This window comes from Lissotriton vulgaris, chromosome 9 (genome assembly GCF_964263255.1).
Source record: "Lissotriton vulgaris chromosome 9, aLisVul1.2, whole genome shotgun sequence".
NCBI classification, from domain to species: Eukaryota; Metazoa; Chordata; class Amphibia; order Caudata; family Salamandridae; genus Lissotriton; species Lissotriton vulgaris.
This window is the reverse complement of record NC_141697.1, coordinates 935,053,662-935,075,095: the sequence shown is the minus strand read 5'-3', so window position 1 is coordinate 935,075,095 and position 21,434 is coordinate 935,053,662. Positions and strand designations below refer to the sequence as shown.

General features: G+C 41.8%; 1 protein-coding gene across 3 annotated transcripts in view; it reads right to left on the bottom strand.

Moving 5' to 3' along the window:
• The window catches only part of MST1 (macrophage stimulating 1), a 506,796-nt gene that overhangs the window by 213,645 nt on the left and 271,717 nt on the right, over positions 1–21,434 (bottom strand). For all 3 annotated transcript variants that reach the window (XM_086938776.1, XM_086938778.1, XM_086938777.1), the window contains exon 10: positions 4,165–4,301. In XM_086938776.1, the coding sequence (XP_086794902.1) occupies positions 4,165–4,301 (137 nt within the window). The remainder of the gene's footprint in view (positions 1–4,164; positions 4,302–21,434) is intronic.

Genomic DNA, 21,434 nt, shown 5'->3' with positions numbered 1-21,434 from the left:
GATTGTTATAATGCACTAATTTAAAATGCCGTGCCACATATATATATATTCTCAAATATGACAATTTTTAACAATTAAAATAAATAAAATAACAGAGGCAAACTTGTATGTTATTTGACATATATGTAATCGTATTATCTGCCGTTCAGATTTGTTTGCTGGCACATATACATACAATGTTACTTGCCTAGGTCCTTTTCCCAGTTGATAATATTTTCCCTGTAACCTGCAAGGCTATCTTGTATTCAGGGGGCCCCTTTTTTCCAAACTTTGATGGATAGTACTCCACCCCTTCATTTGGTGAACCAGTATAAATGTCTTGCCAGTCATCTGCTGTTTCCCCTACCTGTGAGAGGCCTTCTAGTTGTTCTTCCTCTAATATGAATAACTAATTCCTCTTCCGTCTCTACTTGTAGTTCTGGGGTAGTGGGTTTTTCCATTTCCTATGGTTCATCTGTTTCCACTTGCTTTTTAGTGGAATTCTGTTACCCCACAGGGAGTCCTCAAATGTTTTCTTTTTCTTAATTGGGGATTAGAGTGTGGCCTCGAGAGGTTTCCTTTCCGCTTTACCTCAAGAGTCCTTTTTTCTTCTTTGCGTTCAGATTGATTTCTTAGTTGCGACATTGACACAGTGGAACTCAGATGTTAAGATTAGGTGACTGTGTTTCGGCAGCTTTCTGCATTGATGCAGAGCGGCCTTTTGGCGCCACCGTGTGCACTGTGTTCATGGACGTCAAGCTGTGCTTAGTGTTCCTCTCTCTGCGCTTTCTCGATCTTCTCTAGGTCCTGTTCTTCTCCTTGGGCCTCCTCAATCTCCAAGATATCATAATTGTTGCTAGGTAGGGCCAGGTCTTTTAAGGACCTCTATCTTCTCTGTTGCTACGCCATCATGTACTGTGCCCACCTCGGTTTCTTTCTTTCCCTCATGGCGAGTGCAACTCAGTCCTCTGTGGTGTGGTCCGTAGGGAGGCAGAGGTTGTAAACCTTGTGCATGTCCTTCTGGGAGTACTTGTGGTGGCCCTTGAAGCAGAACCTAAAGGAGATGTGCTCCAAGCTCCCTTCTCATTCTCCGACCACACGGTCTTGTTGCGTCGGGCTTCTCACCTATGGGTTACTGGGTGTTTTTTGTTTTTTTTTCTTATTTTTTTTTTATTTCCTACATCCTAGCATTTGTCACCAATCCTCTTCCTCAACGGTGATTTTCCGGGGAAAAAAATTTAACTTTTCACAATTTCTTCCGCCTCGACTCTGAAGCTCTCACTTAGGCTTCCAGACCCAAAGGTGGGAAAAAGAATCTGAAGATGGTGGCTGCGTCAATGGATTTCCGGGGCATACGTCGGATATCTCATAAGGTGGGGTTTAAACCTGTGTCTTTGATGGTGCCCAAGAGTAAAAAAAAAAGAAAATAGAGATGTCTTCAAGGAGACTATTCTGGACCCATCCACTAGATGGTGAAGTAATGCACAGTAGGTCAATCCAGAAAAGATTCATGCTGCAAAAAGAGGAAGTTCCAAGTTCAACTGATGTGACGAAAAGGAAGAGCAGCACGGTCTCCCACTTTCCCCTACCTTGTCATGTCATGTTTATCAAATTATGATAATTCATTTTATAAAAGGCCATGGAGAGACTTCACAGGATCTGGACATCATTATCTTCCTTGTCCTATTTCAACCGCCATCCTCCAAAACTATGCCCACCCTTGTTTCAATCTCTCTCAGGTGGTAATGATCAAGCAAGGCACGTTGCAGCTGGCTAAGCAATGTCCCTTTACCGCTTGGCCAGGAAGAAAGATTAGACCCAGCTTGGTGTAGTGAAGCATAACTTTTTTTTTCCTCAGGCAGGATGGGTTATCTTTTGATCATGAAGAACCAGTCACATCTTCAAGGAGTGGTTGATAAAATAATGGAAGTGATTAGCAAACTCCAGCCAGCACACTACTACCCTAAAGATGCTCAAAGGGTAGATGTTAAACACTGAGATTGGAATATCTCCCAGTACTAATTTAGTAGAAGGTGAGATTTTCATATTCCAAACTGGTCTCAATTCTCTATCTTGACGGAGTGTAAAGTTTATTAAGCCCAACAACTTCAACTCAACCTTTATTGGCTGACACTCTATATGCATCTACAATCCCGGAGATCCCCTGCCATTTTAATGGCCAAGCTTACACCTTTCATGATCTCTAGCACCTGCTTTCCCAGATCTTTCAAACACTGGAAAAATGAAGGTGTACAAAGGCAAACAAATATGTAAAACAAGGGGTACAAGACCCAGCCTGGGCAGTGGCTGGAATAGATTTAATAAAAATACTCGGACACCGAACAATAAATATAATCCCTAGACCGAGACAAACCTATCCTGGGAGAGTCAAACCTTGGCTATACTTGTGATCAGAGTAGCCTCAAAAAACTAACTTTGTTGAGTGGATGGTGACAACAACTTGGGCAGTCATTCTTTGATTGATGCCAATGTGCCGGTCATTCAGATACAGATAGATGTAAGTTACCTCACCGTGCAGCTGGGAGGTAGCAACAACCAGACATGAGCCCACACTGTGGTAAATGGATGCAGATGAGCAGGAGCTTGAAAGTTCGAGAAGGCTATCCACCAATCTGCAGGGGTGCTTTCTATACACGGGGGAGTGGGTATATAAAAATAGATATTTTTAAAATGATGGTGATAAAAATAATTGCTCTTATCTAAAGACCAAACAGCCACCAGGAACTCCGACATTCTACACTTGAGTTTTCACTTCTCGTCCATACCTACTCTTCCCTTCCTCTCTCAAGCAGACAATTGAAAACCTTAAAGAAGTCTTTGTCACCAAACGAACACAAAGTTGAAATGCAAAGCTAAAGCACCAGCTGCATTTATGGCCAAGAAAAAAAGAGAAAACCCTAACTTACCCAGAAGAAACTGTAGATACCAATTACCTCACGAAGGAACCTAAATACTTCCAATAAATATTAAATGCTGGGTAAAGCCTTGCCACAGTATCAGGAGATTGCCCTGTGTCTTTGAAAAAATGACACTGGACTGAAGCGAGGACTTAATTGGAGTCCTCTTAACACAATTAAGAGTTCCTTCAGAAATGGATACCTATAAAATTGAGAGGTTGAAAAAACAACAGATAAATATGTTTTAACAGTTTCCCCAGATGGACATCTGGAAAATGCCTACTTCTGGTATTAAGATGCTGCATTTTGGGAGAATGTTTGCTATTCATGAAATAATTAGCTAATTTCTTTTCAATTGTTCCTGGTTTTGTAAGCCATTATAAAATTCATAAAACCACTCAAACCTAAATGGGAAAAAACATTTGACATTCTTCATAAGCACACAACAAACAGTTCTACAACCACAAAATTGCTGTTGCATTTTAAAAACAATTCTTGCCACAGTTCATGTACATAAGAAGATTTAACGTTTTTGTGAGCACTTCTATTAAACGTGGCATTTCAAAAACTACCACCGTTGACAAAGATTAATTTAATTAAAACTTTATCTAAGAAAGAGAAGAAAATTCATCAACCTCCTCATCAGCTCAGTAGATTATAAATTATGAAAGTGAATATTATGTTTTTATAGTACAAGTGCCTTAAAAGTACTTGCTCTCATTCTCTCACTGTATTCCCACCCACCATCAACTAATTTGTGGAAATGATCTCAATTTCAGTGGAGTAAGTTAGCACAGGCAGCCCAAAAAGAACAAAATATAACAGGCAAGTTCATACAAGCACCTCCTTTCATGTTGCCCCCCCCACCTTTACCCCAATCATTAAAGGGAAGAACAGCACACTTGTGATATATGTAGGTCTTTGAAGACCCATTTGAAGAGTGTTAAAATATTCTGCATCTTTTCATTTTATGGAAATGGAGTGAGTGTAAATAGAGTATGTATGTTTTTTTAGCATTTAAAGCTACCACAGAATTGAAAGTGAATAACAGTATCAATTGTATCCATACTTTCAACCAATACACTCTGTTGGGAGCTGAAAGGACGAGCCTAATAGCTGATGTTGGCTGGGCTTTGTCTCTTGAACCAGACTAGCTAAAATACAAATACTTAACTCGCAGTTAAGGTCAATCTCTCCAAATCTATGTAATAGTTATAAAAAATATATATTTTTAAAACAAACATTTTAAGGGGTAAGGTTACCAAACCTGAGCTATCCGCCGGCACTTCATCGACACACCGCTTAATCTGGAAACAGAAGGCCACTCTCATGCCCGGAAGAGTGGTGAAGCACCAGGGAGCCTCCGATCCATCCGGATTGCGGCAGTAATTCTCCTGCAGACCCCTGAGAGGAACACCATGAACAGCTAAGTGTTTTCACAGTTCATTGACACTGCCCACCCGACATCTGGTACTGTGCTGGTTCTTAATTTGCTACCAACATAATAGTAAGCCTCAAATTATGCCACAGGTCAAGGAAGGTAAATGCCTTGCAATTTTAAATCTCCCATTACATTGAATTAGCTCTGGACATTCATAAAATGTATGTTAATTGGATGGGTATCATTTTCACAAATAGAATGTTTCCTATCAGCGCACACCCACTCTGGTATTCTTCCTGCCCAGATTATTGCTTTATTCCATCTAAAATAATAGAATAGAAAACTTTTCTAGGACAATAATTTGAGGATACAATTTCTCCTGGAGCCCTACCTCTTTTGCCATGATTTTACATGGTATACGCTCTCTATCCTCCTCTATTGTAGTAAGTGGCCTTATGTCTCCTATAATAAATGGGGAGGGGCATTATCCTATTCGCACCATAATTCCAAGGAATATATGAGGATAAGCTCCAGCATATCTGTCTAGCTCTACTACAGTATATCTAATACATATTGATTTCTCATGCCTGTGATCATAGATTTCTTACATCTGGTACATCTATGAGGGGAGTGGATCTCCCACATACTTGTGAACTGGCTATAAAGCCTGCTGGCATCTGAAAACCAACAAGGCAAATTGGTATCTTCGCTAGTTTGACAAAGCCCATACTGACAAGCACCATCATGGGGAGTGTAATTTTTTGAGTACTCTAAAGAAGAACTACAACTTTGGTCTTGGGGCGGGAGAACATGGCGGCTAGCAGGCGTGGCTAGTCGGGAGACTCTGGAGCCCGGTGTCTGTGCTATGCAAGTATGAGCAGGGCGAGCGTGCGGTAAAAAATGCTGATCTAACCTTCTTCCTGGTGTCCTCCGCGAGCTACAGCTACAGTAATACAACAACCCAGGCTGGCTGGCTGGCGGAGAGCGGAGGTGAACGGGCGGAGCGGAGCGGGCGGAACCATAGCCCGAGCTGTTGAGTGCTTGCATCGGCTCCGGTCCTCTACGACCTTGACAGCGGGAGCATTAGAAGCAGCTCTCCTCGTGTTAGAGCTCGTGTTTCTTTTTGAGTAGCTTCTCGAGCAGTCGCGAAAACCAAATCAAACAAACAAAACCCATGCTGACAGACGTGCACTGGTTTCCTGCTGGCTGGGGGAAATCGGAAAATCGGAAAGCGGAGTCCGAGGCATAAGGTGCATGCACCGGCGTTTGCAGCTTTCTGAGCACTGAACGGAGGTTGCGGCGAGAGCGGTTTTGAAAAACAGACTTGGTTATTGAAGGGGAGCAGATGTGCTGATATTTGGTGTTTATTTTCGTTTTCATCATTTTTCTTCGTGTCAAAGTTCAAAACAAACACTCTGGAGAGGCTCACGCATACTGACACGGCAGGGGCCGTGACTTCTCTTCTGCCACGTCTTACCACCTGCATCTTAGAGGTAGGAACATATGATGCCTCAAAGCAGGGTTTAATACGATGGTTTAAGGCTGCATATGAGCTTAAGAAGGGGAGAAGAGCTGGATACAGATATAGTTTTTTTTACCAAGGGGGAAAAACTGAAACTATAAAATGGAATTTAAAACCACCAAACCCACAATGCAACGGGTTGAGTGAGACTTTGAAGGATCCGGCTCTATTAACCCCAGACTTGCATATGTCAGAAAGAGAGACTCAAGGCTCCCAGGCTTCGGGATATACTCTTAGGAGCAAGGGGGGAAAGCAATTTAATCTAAATGACCCTCTAGACACCTCCTGCTGCTATATCGAAATCCAAAATAAAATCTCAAAAGAAAGCTGGGAAAAAAGGTGCTAAAGCTCAGAAAATAGCGGAAAAGACGAAACCACCTCCTTCCTTGAAGGCATATTTTAAAGCTGTGCCTTCAGTATTAGAACTTAAATTGTCGGGAGAGGCTCTAGGCGGGGTAGATACAAGCAGCTTGGAAACTACTAATAAATATCAAGCTCTGGAGGGGCTGGATTCGGACGTGGAATTTGAGAAAGCCCCTGACCCTGTAGTAACCCCGAAGCAAAAAACTATACGTGGCTCTGAGGATAAGGATTTTGAATCTGGAGAGGAAGCTCTGACACATATAATGAATTCTAACAGCGAGGACAGCTTATCTGCAGTCCCCATAAATATTTCAGAAATGGATCAGTCAGTGATTGTAATGCTAAAAGCCCTGAGTCATGAGGTTAAAAGTGGTTTCGAAGCAACACTAATTAATCAGCAGGAGATCAAGGAGAAATTCGATGCTTTAGCCGCTAGAACCACTGATCTAGAATCCTCAGTAGCAGAACTAAAAAAGTCTGCTACCCAACATACTAAAAAGCTTGAGGATCTCAGACTGAAGGAGCAAGGACTCCAAGAAAAAAATGGAGTCCTTAGAAAACGCTCAAAGGAGGAATAACCTACGCCTGTTAAAAGTTCCAGAAGGGGCAGAAGGGGGAAATATTAAAGCTTTTGTGGCCAGATTGATCAAACAAACAATAGAACTAGAGATATCTGAAGAAGAAATAATAAAAGATATCCAACGAGTTCACAGGGACCCATTCAGGCAGAACCCAAACAAGAGCAGGCCTAGGAAGATTCTAGTACATTTTTTGACCTACACTCTAAAAGAAGAGATCCTTAATAGGGCATTAAGAACTAGCGAGCTTTTGATAGACGGCTTTTCTTATCAGATCAGATCAGATGTGTCTTCCATCACAGCATCTAGACAGTGGGAGCTTGGTAAGCTGCTAGAACCTTTTAAACAACTCAGCGCTACCGCTCAGTTAAAATTTCCAGCATCACTGAAAGTGATGTATAAAAATAAAATGAAAGTTCTAAAAAGGTTGGATGAGGCAGAAGAATACCTGCAATTACTCAAAGATGATAATTTAAGAGAGCAAGAAGATGAACAGTCAAAGCATTGAGAACTTCAGTTCATGCATCATCTATTATTAAAATTTAATTACATACTTTCAATGCTCTCAACCTATATAGAGCAGACACCCGGGAGAAAGAGTCTCAATGGCCCAAGTAGGCCATGAAAAGGAGGGGGGTTCTCCAGGGGAGCACGGGAGGGTCAGGATGGGGGGGGGAGGGAGGGGAAGGCACTGGGTGGGGAGCATCTGGGGGGAAAAAAAACAAAAAAATGTCCAAATCGCCATATTCAAAGTCTGATTTTAAATACATTCGGTTGGAGAAATAATGCAGGATAGGGTAACTCAATTATCATACCTTAAGATTCTTTCATGGAACGTTAATGGTTTACGGGTTAAGCATAGAAGAGAAAGAATTCTTCAGTACTTAAAGGATGCACCAGAAAAAATTTTTATCTTACAAGAGACCCACTCTACCGAACAAGAATTAAGAGATATTCTGAAGGGGGAAAAATGGATTCAGCAGGTGGTAACTACCTCGCAACCAACCACTACCAAAGGGGTGGCTATACTGATTAAATCTAATTCAGAGATAACCCTGTTACAATCTAAGTGCGATAAAAAGGGAAGGTGGGTCATAGCAAGAATAAAGCAACAAGCATTTAAGTTTACAATTGCGGGATACTACGGTCCTAATTTGGATGATACCCTTCCTCTTAAAGACCTCCTTGTTGAATTATTGGATTATGAAGACCCGGTGATCCTTGCAGGAGACTTTAACCTAGTACTTGATCCACAGCTAGACAAATCTACTACTGTAAGGTTCACACATAACTCCAAAACTAGAGCTGTTCTATCTAATGCGATTATTCAGTTTGGATGGAAAGATATCTGGCGACAAAAAAATGGCACAAAAAGAGAATTTACATTCCACAATAAGAAATTACGGCATAAGTCTAGATTAGATTTTTTTTTGATTGCGGAACATTTAGCTCAGCAAGTAGTGGAGATAAAACATCTTGGTGCCCACATCTCTGATCACTCAGCGGTCACTCTAACTCTAAAATTGTCAGGTCCACAGATGGTTAAGAGATACACAATAGACAGAAGTATTCTCTTGGAAGATGAAATAATAGATAAGTTACTTAAGGAATCCAACGAGTTCTTTACTTTTAATTTAGGTACAGCTATACTCCCGGTTGTTTGGGACATATATAAAGCCTTTTTGAGAGGACGCCTATTAGCATTTCAGACCGCAAAATATGCAGCATATAAGGCACAAATTTCACAGGTTGAAACAAGGATAAAAGCTCTTGAACAAGATGCATTAGACCCCCACTTGACTGATCAAGAGAATAATAAGAAAGATTTGCTAACATGTAAATTACAGTTGCAACAGTTATTAGATGAAAGGTTGAGGAAACGTTGGCAGGCTAGCTCACTAGCTCATTTCGAATATGGCGAGGCCAGCGGAAAACTTTTAGCCTGGAAAACAAAAAAAGATATCAAAAAGAACTCTATTAAGGGAGTACAGATATCAAACACGAATGTGATCTCAGATAAAAGTACAGATATTGATCAGGCTTTCTACCACCATTTTGATGAAGTATATAGAGAAGACCTCCTACCACAACAGCAATCAATACAATCATGGCTGGATCAATATCAGGTTAAAGCTCTAGATGATCGGGCTTCTAATAATCTTAATAGTGAAATTAGTTCCATTGAAATAGCTTCGGCAATAGATTCCGCTAAAAAAAGTAAGGCTCCAGGCCCTGACGGGCTACAGTCCGAGATATATAAAGTGCTAGCACCTGTAATAATACCAGTTCTGAAATTGCTTTTCACCTATATATATGAGGAAGGAGGTAAAATTCCTGTCTCTTGGAATGATGCTATAGTGGTCCTTATTTTAAAACCAATGAAGAGTCCATCCCAGTGTGATTCATATAGACCGATTTCCCTCCTTAACACGGACTATAAGCTTATGGCGAAAATATTAGCAGAGAGACTAAATGGGGTAGCAGGCCAACTATTGCATCTGGACCAAAAGGGCTTTGTCAGAGGCCGCTCTATACAAGATCTTACACAAGCTTTGGTGGGTGCAATAGATGTTGCCTCTCAATTTAAAGTCCCACTAGCAGTTATCACATTAGACGCCGCTAAGGCTTTCGATCGCGTTAACTGGGCATTCCTAGCTAAAGTATTAGAAAAAGTCAACTTAGGGAGAAATTTTTGTAGGGCAATAGCAGCATTTTACCAGGTTCCGACAGCTAGATTATTAATAAATGGAAGCTTATCTTCTCCGATAAAAATCCAGAGAGGAACAAGACAGGGATGTCCGCTTTCCCCCCTGCTCTTTGATCTATATATGGAATCTTTCGCAGAAAAGATCAGACAAGATCAAGATATTATACCCTTTAAATATAACAACTGGGTGAAAAAAGTCGCTTTATATGCGGATGATCTTATGCTGTACACTATTGACCCCATCAAATCAATTCCTCTCATATACAAAGCAGCAGAGAACTTTGGTCAAGTGTCTGGATACCTGATCAATCAATCCAAATCAGAATGTATGTGTTGGAATATAACCTATGCTAACTCCATCCCAATTTTGAAACATCAAATCAGATATCTGGGAATTCAAATCACACAAGACATAAATCAACTTGCGGACAAAAATCTTTCTAAAATTCATAAAGAAATTGAGGAATCTTTAAAAAGCTGGTCACTTCTTCCTCTGACTTTAATTGGAAGAATCAATGTAATAAAAATGATGCTGCTTCCTAAATTAATATACATATTCCAGAATATCCCACTTGCCTTCAATGAAGCCAAACTAAACAAGATTCAAGCCAAATGGAACTCCTTTATCTGGGCCTCTAAAGGCATAAGGATTTCTTGGAAAAAGCTTCGTAGGAAGAAAAGTAAGGGTGGTTTATGCGCACCGGATCTGAGAGTATATGCCTGGACCATATTATTGAAAGCGGGTATAAGGCTATTTGACACCCTAGGGGAGACAGAAACAGACTTCATGTTTCAAAACATGTTATCAGAGATCCAGGGAGGATCTAATGCATTTTTGTTTAAGTTTGGAGACATGCGGTACTTTAAAAAAGTGAGACTAAAGGTTTTTAGGGACATGGCATATGTGTGGGCCAGAGCTAGAAGAGCGTTGAATATCCCATATTATTCCGCTCTCGCCCCAATATGGGACTCTCCTGGCTCTCCTGAATGGACTAAAGATTTATTATCTACTGCTTTGCAGAATGCAAATATCAGAACATGGGGCCAGCTATTACCTGGAGGGAACCTTTTGAGTTGGGAAGACATTTCTGTTCTTACAGATAAGAATTTATCTAAATTCAAGTATTTTCAAATAAAAAGCTGGACCCAGGCTGTTACAGGGGACAAAGGTGTTAAGACTGTTCTCGATGAGCTCCTAATGAAGAAACCTACAACTCTTAAAACATCAGTCCTTTATTGGACAATACTTGAGGAAGAAGATGGAGAGTTCATCCTCCCAGATCAGCTATGGAGGGATCAAGTGCTGGATACCGACTTGCATAATCTATGGCAAGTATCCTTGATTTATTACATCTTACGGTCTCACCTGCCAATTTAAAGCGGAACCACTTGTTTTCTCTCCATAGAGTCCATTGGTCTCCAGCCAGACTTGCCAAATTTTCGAAGGGGCCTACTCCCTGTTGTCCAAAGTGCAATTTGGAAAAAGCAGATGACCTGCACATGTTCATGACCTGTCCCGCACTTAGAGAATTCTGGTTTGATATACAAGAAGGTATGAAAGCCCTTTTTGGGTATGAAATACAGGTTAGTACGCAACAAGTTTTTTTTTGTATTCCTTATAATTATGAGAATGTCTCACGAGATAATAATAAGTTATTTTTTTATTTAATTGTCTTAGCCCGCAGGGAAATATGTAAACTATGGGTGAGCACTATTGTTCCGACATATGTAAATTGGATTAGGGCAATCAGGCACACTCTCAGTTTGGATAGTATGGTATGGAAGAAAAGGAAGCATTTTTGGACTCCATGCATTATTTGGCTCGATGGTTTATAACTACTTTGTCTAATGATTAGCCCTTTCTGCAGAATGATCCACCCGAAGATCAGTCTAAGGGTCCGGTAAAGTGAGAGACTGAGCTGACTGGCCACTTGGTGGCACTGTGAGATTATCACTGGGTGTCTGCACAAAGAGCTCCCATAAAGATTCTTGGTACAATCAAACACTAAAAGGAATATGCTACTTACCAGTATGCATCTGTTCTTGGCATAGAGGGCTGCAGAGTGGTACATTATGAATAGATCGCCATCTGGTGTTGGGCTCGGATGATTGCACTTTGTTTTTCTCTTGGAGAGTCTTTTGTATGTTGGTGACTCCTCCCTTAGTTGGTAGTGCGCATGGGCATCGGCTCCATCCTTAGATTGTTTTGCCATAGTAGGGTTAGATGGAGTAGTATAGTAGAATACAGATAAGAGTGCCCATGTAAGTGTATCTAAATAAGATAATGTTGGAACAGACACAGGTTTCCGGGGAGGCTGGGAGGGCATGTACCACTCTGCAGCCCTCTATGCCAAGAACAGATGCATACTGGTAAGTAGCATATTCCGTTCGAGGCATATGGGCTGCAGATGGTACATTATGAATAGACTATACAGCAGTTCTCTCCCTAGCGGTGGTCGCCCGTGTCTGTTGCAACTGTCTGAAATAATGTTTTTAATACTGCTTGTCCCACTCTAGCTTGTTGTGTTGCGTGCACATCAACACAATAGTGTTTTGTGAAAGTGTGAGGTGTAACCCAGGTAGCCGCTTTGCATATGTCATCTAGTGGAATGTTTCCCAGAAATGCCATAGATGCTCCTAGTTTACGTGTAGAGTGAGCTCTAGGAGGAACAGTTAATGTTCTCTTTGCCTTTAAGTAGCATATTTGAATGCATTTTACAATCCATCTGGCAATGCCCGCTTTGGAGATGGGATTGCCTTTATGTGTGGGAGAAAACGCAACAAATAGCTGTTTTGTCTTTCTGAAAGTTTGTGTTCTCTCTATATAGTACAATATGGCCCTCCTAACATCCAGTGTATGTAGGGCTCTTTCCGCTACTGTTTGTGGTTTTGGAAAGAAAACCGGTAATTCCACTGACTGATTGATGTGGAATGCTGAGATAACCTTTGGTAAGAATTTTGGGTTTGTTCTAAGAACCACTTTATTTTGGTGTAGTTGCATAAATGGTTCTTGAATCGTAAAAGCCTGCAGTTCACTTACTCTTCTAAGTGACGTGATAGCTATGAGGAAGGCCACCTTCCATGTGAGGAATTGTATTTCACACCTATGCATAGGTTCAAAGGGTGGCCCCATTAGTCTGGTAAGCACTATGTTGAGATTCCAGACTGGGGAAGGTGGTCTTCTTGGTGGAATGACTCTTTTGAGTCCTTCCATGAAATCTTTAATTGCTGGTACTTTAAACAGTGACAGGTGTTGCCTGTTTTGTAGGTACGCCGCTATGGCTGCTAGATGAACCCTAATAGAGGTATATGCTAGATTACATTGCTGTAAGTGTAATAAATAGCAAATGATTTGTTTAGTGGATGCGTCCAGAGGGTTGATGTGCTTACTGTTACAGTGTATAGCAAACCTCTTCCATTTTGCTGCATAGCATGCTCTGGTGGTAGGACGTCTTGCCTGTTTAATGATTTCCATGCATTCTGGTGGTAAATCTAAATACCCAAACTCTATGACCTCAGGAGCCAGATCGCTAGGTTCAGTTGTTTGGGATCTGGGTGCATTATTTCTCCATGGTTCTGTGTAAGATGCATGGGTAATAACCTTAGCTTTTGATGTGGTACTTGTGAGAGTTGTAGCAGCGTGGTGAACCACGGCTGTCTTGCCCACGTGGGTGCCACTAGTATCATTGTCATTGAGTGTTGCTGCAGTTTCCTCACCAGTAATGGAATTAGTGGTAGAGGAGGGAACGCGTAAGCAAATTTGTTGGACCAATTTATCCACAGTGCATTGCCCTGGGACCTTTGGTGTGGGTACCTGGATGCGAATTGTTTGCATTTTGCGTTCTGATGATTTGCAAACAGATCTATCTCTGGTTGCCCCCATTTTTGGAAGAATGGCTGTAGTATTTGGTCGTGCAGTTCCCATTCGTGAACTTGTTCTGACTGTCTGCTTAGGATGTCTGCTATTTGATTTTGAATTCCTGGTAGATGTTCCGCTAACAGGTAGATTTTTTGAGGAATGGCCCATCTCCATATGTCCTGTGCTAGTTTGGACAGTTGGAGAGAGTGTGTCCCCCCCTGTTTTTGAATATAATACATTGCAGTCATGTTGTCTGTTCTGATCAGGACTGCCTTGTTTGTTATTTGCATTTGGAAAGCTTTTAGTGCTAGAAATATTGCTAATAGTTCCAGGTAGTTGATGTGCGGTTTCTTTTGCTGCGCACTCCACTTCCCCTGTACTGTGTATTTGTCCATATGCGCTCCCCATCCGGAGAGCGATGCGTCCGCTGTTATTATTACTTGTGGAATTGGCTCTAGGAACGACCGTCCTTTGGAAATGTTTTCTGTGTTCCACCACTTCAGAGAGCGATACGTCCGGTCGTTTACCAACACTAGATCTGTAATCTGACCTTGAGCCTGATTCCACTGTGTCGCTAGACACTCTTGTAGTGGGCGCATTTGTAGTCTGGCATGTGGTATTAGCAGTATGCAAGAGGACATCATGCCTAATAGTTGCATAAACACTCGTGCTGGTAGTGAGTGTTGTGGTTGAAATCTTTGTATTAACCCGACCATTGTCTGTACTCTGATTGGGTTGGGGTATGCTATTGCCTTTTCTGTGTCTACTGTAGCCCCCAGGTATTGCTGGATCTGGTTTGGTTGCAGGTGTGATTTTTTGTAGTTCACCGTAAACCCTAGGTGGTGCAGCAGTTGAATTGTCTTCTGTGTGTTGTGAAGACATTCCTCCTTTGATTTGGCCTTTATTAGCCAATCGTCCAAGTATGGGAAGACATGTATTTGTTGTCTTCTTAGGTGTGCTGCCACCACAGCTAGGCATTTTGTGAAAACTCTCGGTGCTGTTGTGACACCGAACGGAAGGACCTTGAACTGGTAGTGTTGTCCTTCTAACACAAACCTTAGGTATTTTCTGTGGGCTTTGTGAATTGGGATATGAAAGTAAGCGTCTTTTAGATCCAGTGTAGAAAGAAAGTCCCCTTTCTTCAGTAAAGGGAGTACTTGTTGGAGCGTGACCATGTGGAAGTGTTCCGAATTTATGTAAGCATTGAGAGGTCTGAGGTCTGATATTGGTCGTAGGGACCCGTCCTTTTTGGGGATCAGGAAGTATAGAGAGTATACTCCTGTTCCTTGTTGATCCTTTGGGACCTTCTCTATTGCATGCTTTTGTAGAAGTGCTAGCACTTCTTCTCTTAACAATGTCAGATGATCCTGACTCATTGGACGCTGTTTGGGGGGGATGTTTGGTGGGGTAGCTGTGAGTTCTAGGCAATAACCATGTTGGATAATTTGTCTCACCCACTTGTCTGACGTGATGTTTTCCCAGACAGGTAGGAACTGTGATAGACGTCCCCCGACCGGTGTTATGTGGTCTGGGGGGAGATCTATGAAGTCACTGTTTTGGTGTTGAGGCGTTGCGGTTGTTATTATTTCCGCGGCCTCTACCCTTATTGTTGTTACCTCTGTAATTACCTCTTGAATTACCTCTGGGTGATGTTGGTGTGAAAGATGTGGATTGCTGATTTGTTCCTGTGTTTTTTGAGCCCCCTCTATAGGTGGATCTACGAAAGGAACCTCTGTGCGTTGGCTGTTGCAATGCTCCCATTGACTTAGCCGTTTCCGTATCTTTCTTCATCTTTTCTAATGTCTCGTCTGTACTTGAACCAAACAATGTCTTCTGATCAAATGGTCTGTTCAGTAGGGCTGTTTGAACTTCTTGTTTGAATCCTGAGATTCTAAGCCACGCGTGCCTTCTTAGCATGACACTAGTGTTAATAGACCTTGCTGCAGTGTCTGCTGCGTCTAATGCACACTTAATGGAAGTATTGGTTATTATTTTACCTTCCTGTATTAATTGGTCTGCCTTCTTCTGATGTTCTTTTGGAAGATGTGTGAGAAGTTTTTCTAACTCATCATAATGTGCCCTGTCGTAACGTGCGAGTAGTGCTTGTGTATTAGCTATACGCCAGCTATTCGCTGCCTGTGATGCTACTCTTTTGCCTGATGCATCTATTAACTTCGACTCTTTATCTGGTGGCGGAGCCTCTCCTGTAGATAATGAGTTTGCTCTTTTACGAGCGTTTGAGACCACCAGCGAGTCTAGAGGTACATGCCCTCTAATAAATATTGGGTCCTTTGGAGCCGCTTTGTATTTCTTATCGATTCTTGGGTTTAACACCCTGGCTCTCACTGGGTTTTCGAATATTTCTTCTGTGTGAGTGAGAAGACCCTTTAGCATAGGAAGAGTACCTGATGTTCTCTGTGCACTAGGTAGAGTCTCTAACAAGAAATCCTCTATCTGAGGTTCTGTGTGCATATCTAGTTTGTGATATTTTGCTGCCCTATTAATGAGCTGCACAAAACCTGTGTTATCATCAGGTGGTGAAGGCTTTGAGGGGTATAGCTCTGGGTCGTTGTCCTCATCTGACCCTACATCGTGATTTTCCCATGGATCTTCCTCATCTTGGATAGATTCGTCATCCCCTTGAGGTTCTCCCTCCCCTATATCACTGTCTACATCTGATTGAGGTGTAGCTGGTCTTGGTGTGGAGGGTGTAGGAATATGTGGCCTATTGTGAGGAATAGGAGAAGAGGGTGTGTCTCTAGGACGAGGAGAAGCAGGAGCAGTTATGTTCGTCCCCATTGTTCTCTTTTTTGAAGGAAGAGGTTTATCTTCTGACTGTTCACTCTTTCTCTTCTTCGTGACCACTTTCCCAGTCCGTGGGTCAATAAACAAGATCTTTTGTTTGGGATCTGTTTGTTGCTCTTGAATCGGTACCGAGGGTCCTGGTTCCGAGAGCTGTTTTTGTTTTCGATCTTCAGATCTTTCTGTTTTCGACACCGAATGTCTGCTCGATTCCGACTTTTTGGGTATCGAGTGTCTTTTGGGCGATACATCATATTTCTTTTTCGACATGGAATGTTTCGATACCGAGCTCTCCTTTGTATGCAGCCTCGGTGTCGAAGTCGATGACGCCCTTTTCTCGGATCCGACGTGGTGGGATTCCGAGTGTTTCGGTTTCAGTTTCGGTTTCGTTGCCGGGCCCGAAGGCGGGGCGTCGGAAACTTTTTTCAGCGGTTTGACCGGGCCCGAGGGCGGGGTCGTTACCGCACGGGGTCGGTTTTTCGGTAAGGGGACGTCGTCACTCACGGTTTGTTGCTCGAAGAGTTCTTCAACCTCCGACTGGTCCCCTTCCGACCCCGACTGGTCCTCTTCTTCCTCGATTTGTTCGTCTCCGAACAGCTCCGGGATTGCCTCCGCCTGCATTCTGGAAGCCTCGTGTCTTCGGGCTCGACGATTTCTAATCGTTAGCTTGGAGGAGAATGCTGCGCAGGCTTCGCAGTCCCTGGATTCGTGTTCAGGCGATAGACAGAGGTTGCACACCTCGTGTAGGTCCTTGTGTGGGAACTTAGCACCACACGATGGACATTTTTTGAATGGAGTCCTTTCCATGGACTCCGGGCTTGACTGCGTCGAGAAAGGTCTCCTGTTCTTCGACGTAGATCCAAGTTTTTCTCTTCTATTTTGAATTTGTAACGCGTCGGAATGGAAAAGAACGCGTTCGCTAACAATACCGTCGAATTGGAAGGAAATACGCGCCGAAAAATCACTTTCTTCTGAAGTTGATCTGGAGCGTCTCGATCTTCATCCGAACCCGATGGTGGAAAAAAACAATCTAAGGATGGAGCCGATGCCCATGCGCACTACCAACTAAGGGAGGAGTCACCAACATACAAAAGACTCTCCAAGAGAAAAACAAAGTGCAATCATCCGAGCCCAACACCAGATGGCGATCTATTCATAATGTACCATCTGCAGCCCATATGCCTCGAACATATCTTTATTGGCGTATGAGGACAACAAAAAAAAAAAAAAAAAAAAAAGAAGAAGAAGAACTACAACTTTGAAGACATGTTAATGCATGCATATCCACAGGGGGAGTCCCACTGAACACATTGCTTGCACTCTCACTGTTTGTATACTTAGTTGTTTGACATGTTATTTACAGGCTCCGGGATGCTGGTGATCATTTGCTTCTGCTGTTCTGGGTCTGTAAAGCCTTCTGTTCTTGTGTATGTGTGTTCTTTGCTACTAGTCTTCCTACTTCCAATATGTATGTATGTTATTTGCTACTAGGCATCCTACTTCAAATATATCAGATTGGCCTTGTAGTTCACAGGCCCCCTCTTGAAGTGAATTTTCCTCACTGGGTTTGGTAATCCATTGGACGTTGGCTAGGGCTTCAACTGGGTATTGCTTACCTGTTATCAGTATTTTTTCAGTTCATTCTTTATTTAGCCTTGTTCTCCATCCTTACTGAACAACACATCTGTTCCACTTCAATTTTTCAGATGTTTATCGTTTTATGACACATTTTACATATGTTTTCGTTTTCACCATAAGGGATTTGGCATTGTAGGCTTAGTCAAGAAAGCACCAAGAAGCAATTTCCCAATGGGAGTTGTCCCCCAGTGCACCGCAGTGATTACCCGAAGGTATAATAAAGTTCAATCAAACACCAAATGTCGTTCCCAAATGTATTTATGGTTGATTGTATTCAGTTAGTCATTCCAAATTCATTGCTAAATCCAAATGGTACAGGTATTCCTTAAATATCAGTGAATACATCCATGGATTTCTTTCCTACATCCCTATGCATTTCGGGCTTTTCCAGCCCTTCATCAGGGGAATAGTCTGTGAAAATAATGAAAAACGGACTGTATTCAGGGTAGATGTCTCCCAAATATCAGCAGCATAGCAGATAGTACGTCATAAATAACATTACCAAAAAGGTAAACTTCTGAAATTCAGACATGCGACATGTATTAAAAAGAGGTCGTCCACTAAACGTGCCAAGTAGGTGTTTGTGAGGGTGAAAATGCATTAAATGCAGAAAAAACGACTGAACCCAAAAAAAGTGTAAAACAAACTAAAACATCGTGAACACGGTGTAAATACACTATCATGCGTTGAAAGTGCCAGTGCTGTTCAGACAAACGTCCCAATCAAATGTGCACAAAAATGCGTGAAGTTTTCTGACTACGAGTAAAAGTCAGACCGTACCCCAAATAAACCAACTTACTGGAGAAAGATGATATCCAGGCCGGATATATCACAAGTTTCTGCTCGCGGGTGCGCGGCGAGCTCAATAATGCTCGTATTTTAAACAGCACGCCCGGTGCATTAGAACAGCATAAATGACGGACTAAGCAATCTGAGTGTGGAAGCTGTTAAAGGGATAGTGCCAGTGTTGAGAATAACATACTCGGTGACGACGGACTGAGGAAACAGTCCGGAAATGTGAGTTGTAAGTAGTGAAGCATGCAGCGGCCATGTTGAAAAAGTTAAGGAACGGACAGGAAAGAAGAGTTTTCAATGAACCAAAGAGTGGTTAGGATAAATCCTGGAAAGAAAAAAAGAGTAAAAAGAAAAATAAATGTAAATTAAAAAATATAGTGCATATACGAGAATGCATGTCTAAGACAGTTCTAATTAGACAATTATAAGTCAGAGATAACACAAAAATTCCATGCGATCATTTAGCCCTGTGGGCTGCATCGTGCTCAGATATCGTATCCAAAAGTTTTCTCTTTGTAATAGTCTATTTTTGGGATTGATCCCTTCTTGATTGGCCACATTTTCCAAAATTGTGAATTGCAGTTGTGCAACATTGGGTCTGCGTTCCAGAAAGTGCATGGCTACAGAGGATTTGGTATTAGCTGTTCTTATGTTGCTCTTGTGTTCTAAGAGTATGATTCGGATTTTCCTTTCTGTATGTCCGACATAGCATAGGCCACACGGGCACTTCAGAAGGTAGATCACATTGGAAGTATTGCATGTGGCATTCACCTTGAGTTTAATTTTGTGACCTTTCATTGGATGATACAGAATGTTACCTTTGATAACATTATTGCAGTTACTGCAATTAAAACATGGTTGAAGACCTTTGTATCTGGAAATGGTATCTTCACTTCTAGGCTTAGTTAGTAGTTCTTTGATGTTGGGGCCTCGGGTATAGGCAAAAATAGGCAAGTGTTCAAACAATCCTCTGAAATCGGGTTCTTTACTCAGCAGTGACCAATGTTTTACGATGATACTTCTGTATTTGTTACTCATGTTGGAGTATTTAGATACAACTGTTATACGGTTTTGTTGCACTTTGGGTTTAGTTTTGAGTAAATCTTCTCTGTTCATCAGTTCACATTTGGATCTGGCGCTGTTAACGATTTCATCAGGGTATCCGCGGTTCCTGAATCTTTGACACATGATGTTCATCTGATGCTCACCATCTGTGTTGTTCGAAACAATTCTTTTGATTCTCATAAGTTGAGATAATGGAAGGTTGTTTTTGAGATTTTGCCTGTGGAAACTATTATAGTGCAGAGTACTATTGCGGTCAGTTTCTTTCCTGTACACAGAGGTTCGGAATTTTAAGTTCTCCATAGTCACTTGTACATCCAAGAAATGTATGCTGTTGCGGTCATAAGACCAAGTAAATTGTATACGGTCGTTGATGGAATTTAAACTTTCCAGAAAGTGTAACAGTTTCTCTTCTGAACCAGACCATAACAAGAAAATGTCATCTATATAACGCATGTAAAGTTTACCAAATTGGGCCCAATCAGGTAGGTTCAGGATATTGTTCTGTTCAAAATAGTGCATAAACAAATTCGCATAGACTGGCGCGGCACAATTGCCCATTGAAGTTCCGTTGAGTTGTAGGTAGCAAGTGTCACCCCAGGTAAAATAACTTTGGTACAATGTGAAGCCAAGTAGTTCCATCAAAAAAGGCTGGATTGTCGGATTAATGTCAGAGTTCAAAATAGCATTCTCGATTGCTTCAAGGCCCAGATTATGTGGGATGGACGTGTATAACGCCCTAACATCTACAGTACATAGCCAATACTCTTCACCTGTTGCAAGTTCCAGATCATCTAATTTGTTGAGAAAGTGAGTGGTGTCTCTGATATATGTGGGAGTTCTTACCACAAGGGGTTGAAGATGTTTGTCCAACAGTTTCCCAACCGGTTCATGGATACTGCCCCGCGTGGAGACAATAGGTCTAAATGGAGGTCTCTTAAGGTCTTTGTGGACCTTCGGGAGCATGTATAGTGAAGGTGTTCTTGGATGGTCTTGAGTCAAGTAACGTCTTGTTCTCTCTGTGATGATGTTATCCTCCAGAGCTTTCAACAAAATATTATCAAGAGTCTGTTTAAATTCAGTGGTGGGATTACTGTCTAGAGGAGCATAAGTACTCAAATCTGTGACATGTAAATGTACTTGTGGGTGATAGAAATCACTGTCCATTATGACAAGGGCGCCACCCTTATCGGCATTTTGACAGATTATCTCACGGTTTTCAGCCAATTTCTTTAATAAGGTTCTTTCTTTAACAGTCAAGTTGGTATATTTCTGTTTACTTTGAAACTGTAAAGTAGTTATGTCTTGTTTCACAAGGTTCTCAAAAGTGTCAATCAATTTGTGGCTGATGGGAGCCATAAAGGTGCTGCGAGGACGTAAATCCAACAAGATATTATCCGGTTGTGGTTCAACGGTTATTATGTTTTCAAAGTAGTGTCGTAATCTGATGTTTCTCATCAGTTTAAAGAAACTGACTTCCAGTTCAAGAGTGTTGGAGTTGGTGGTGGGTACAAATGACTGGCCTTTTTGCAGAATTTTCATCTCCAGTTTGGTTAAAGTGTGTGATGAGATATTAATCACAAGGTTGTTTGGTTCAGTTATTTCCTCTTGCCTTTCTTCTTCTCTGGTTCTTTTGTTTTTTCGACTGTTTTGTCCCCTCCAGGTTCTTCCTGTGTTTCTTGGCCCACTTCTAAAAAAGGGACCGCAGATTCAGAGGTGGTAGCAGTCTGTGGTGTGGTGGTTGATCGGGAAGGTTGTTTGTTCTGTTGTGTGTCGCTGTCGGACGAAGAGGTTTCGGTTGCAGAATAAGGGTTATACGCTTTCGGTTGA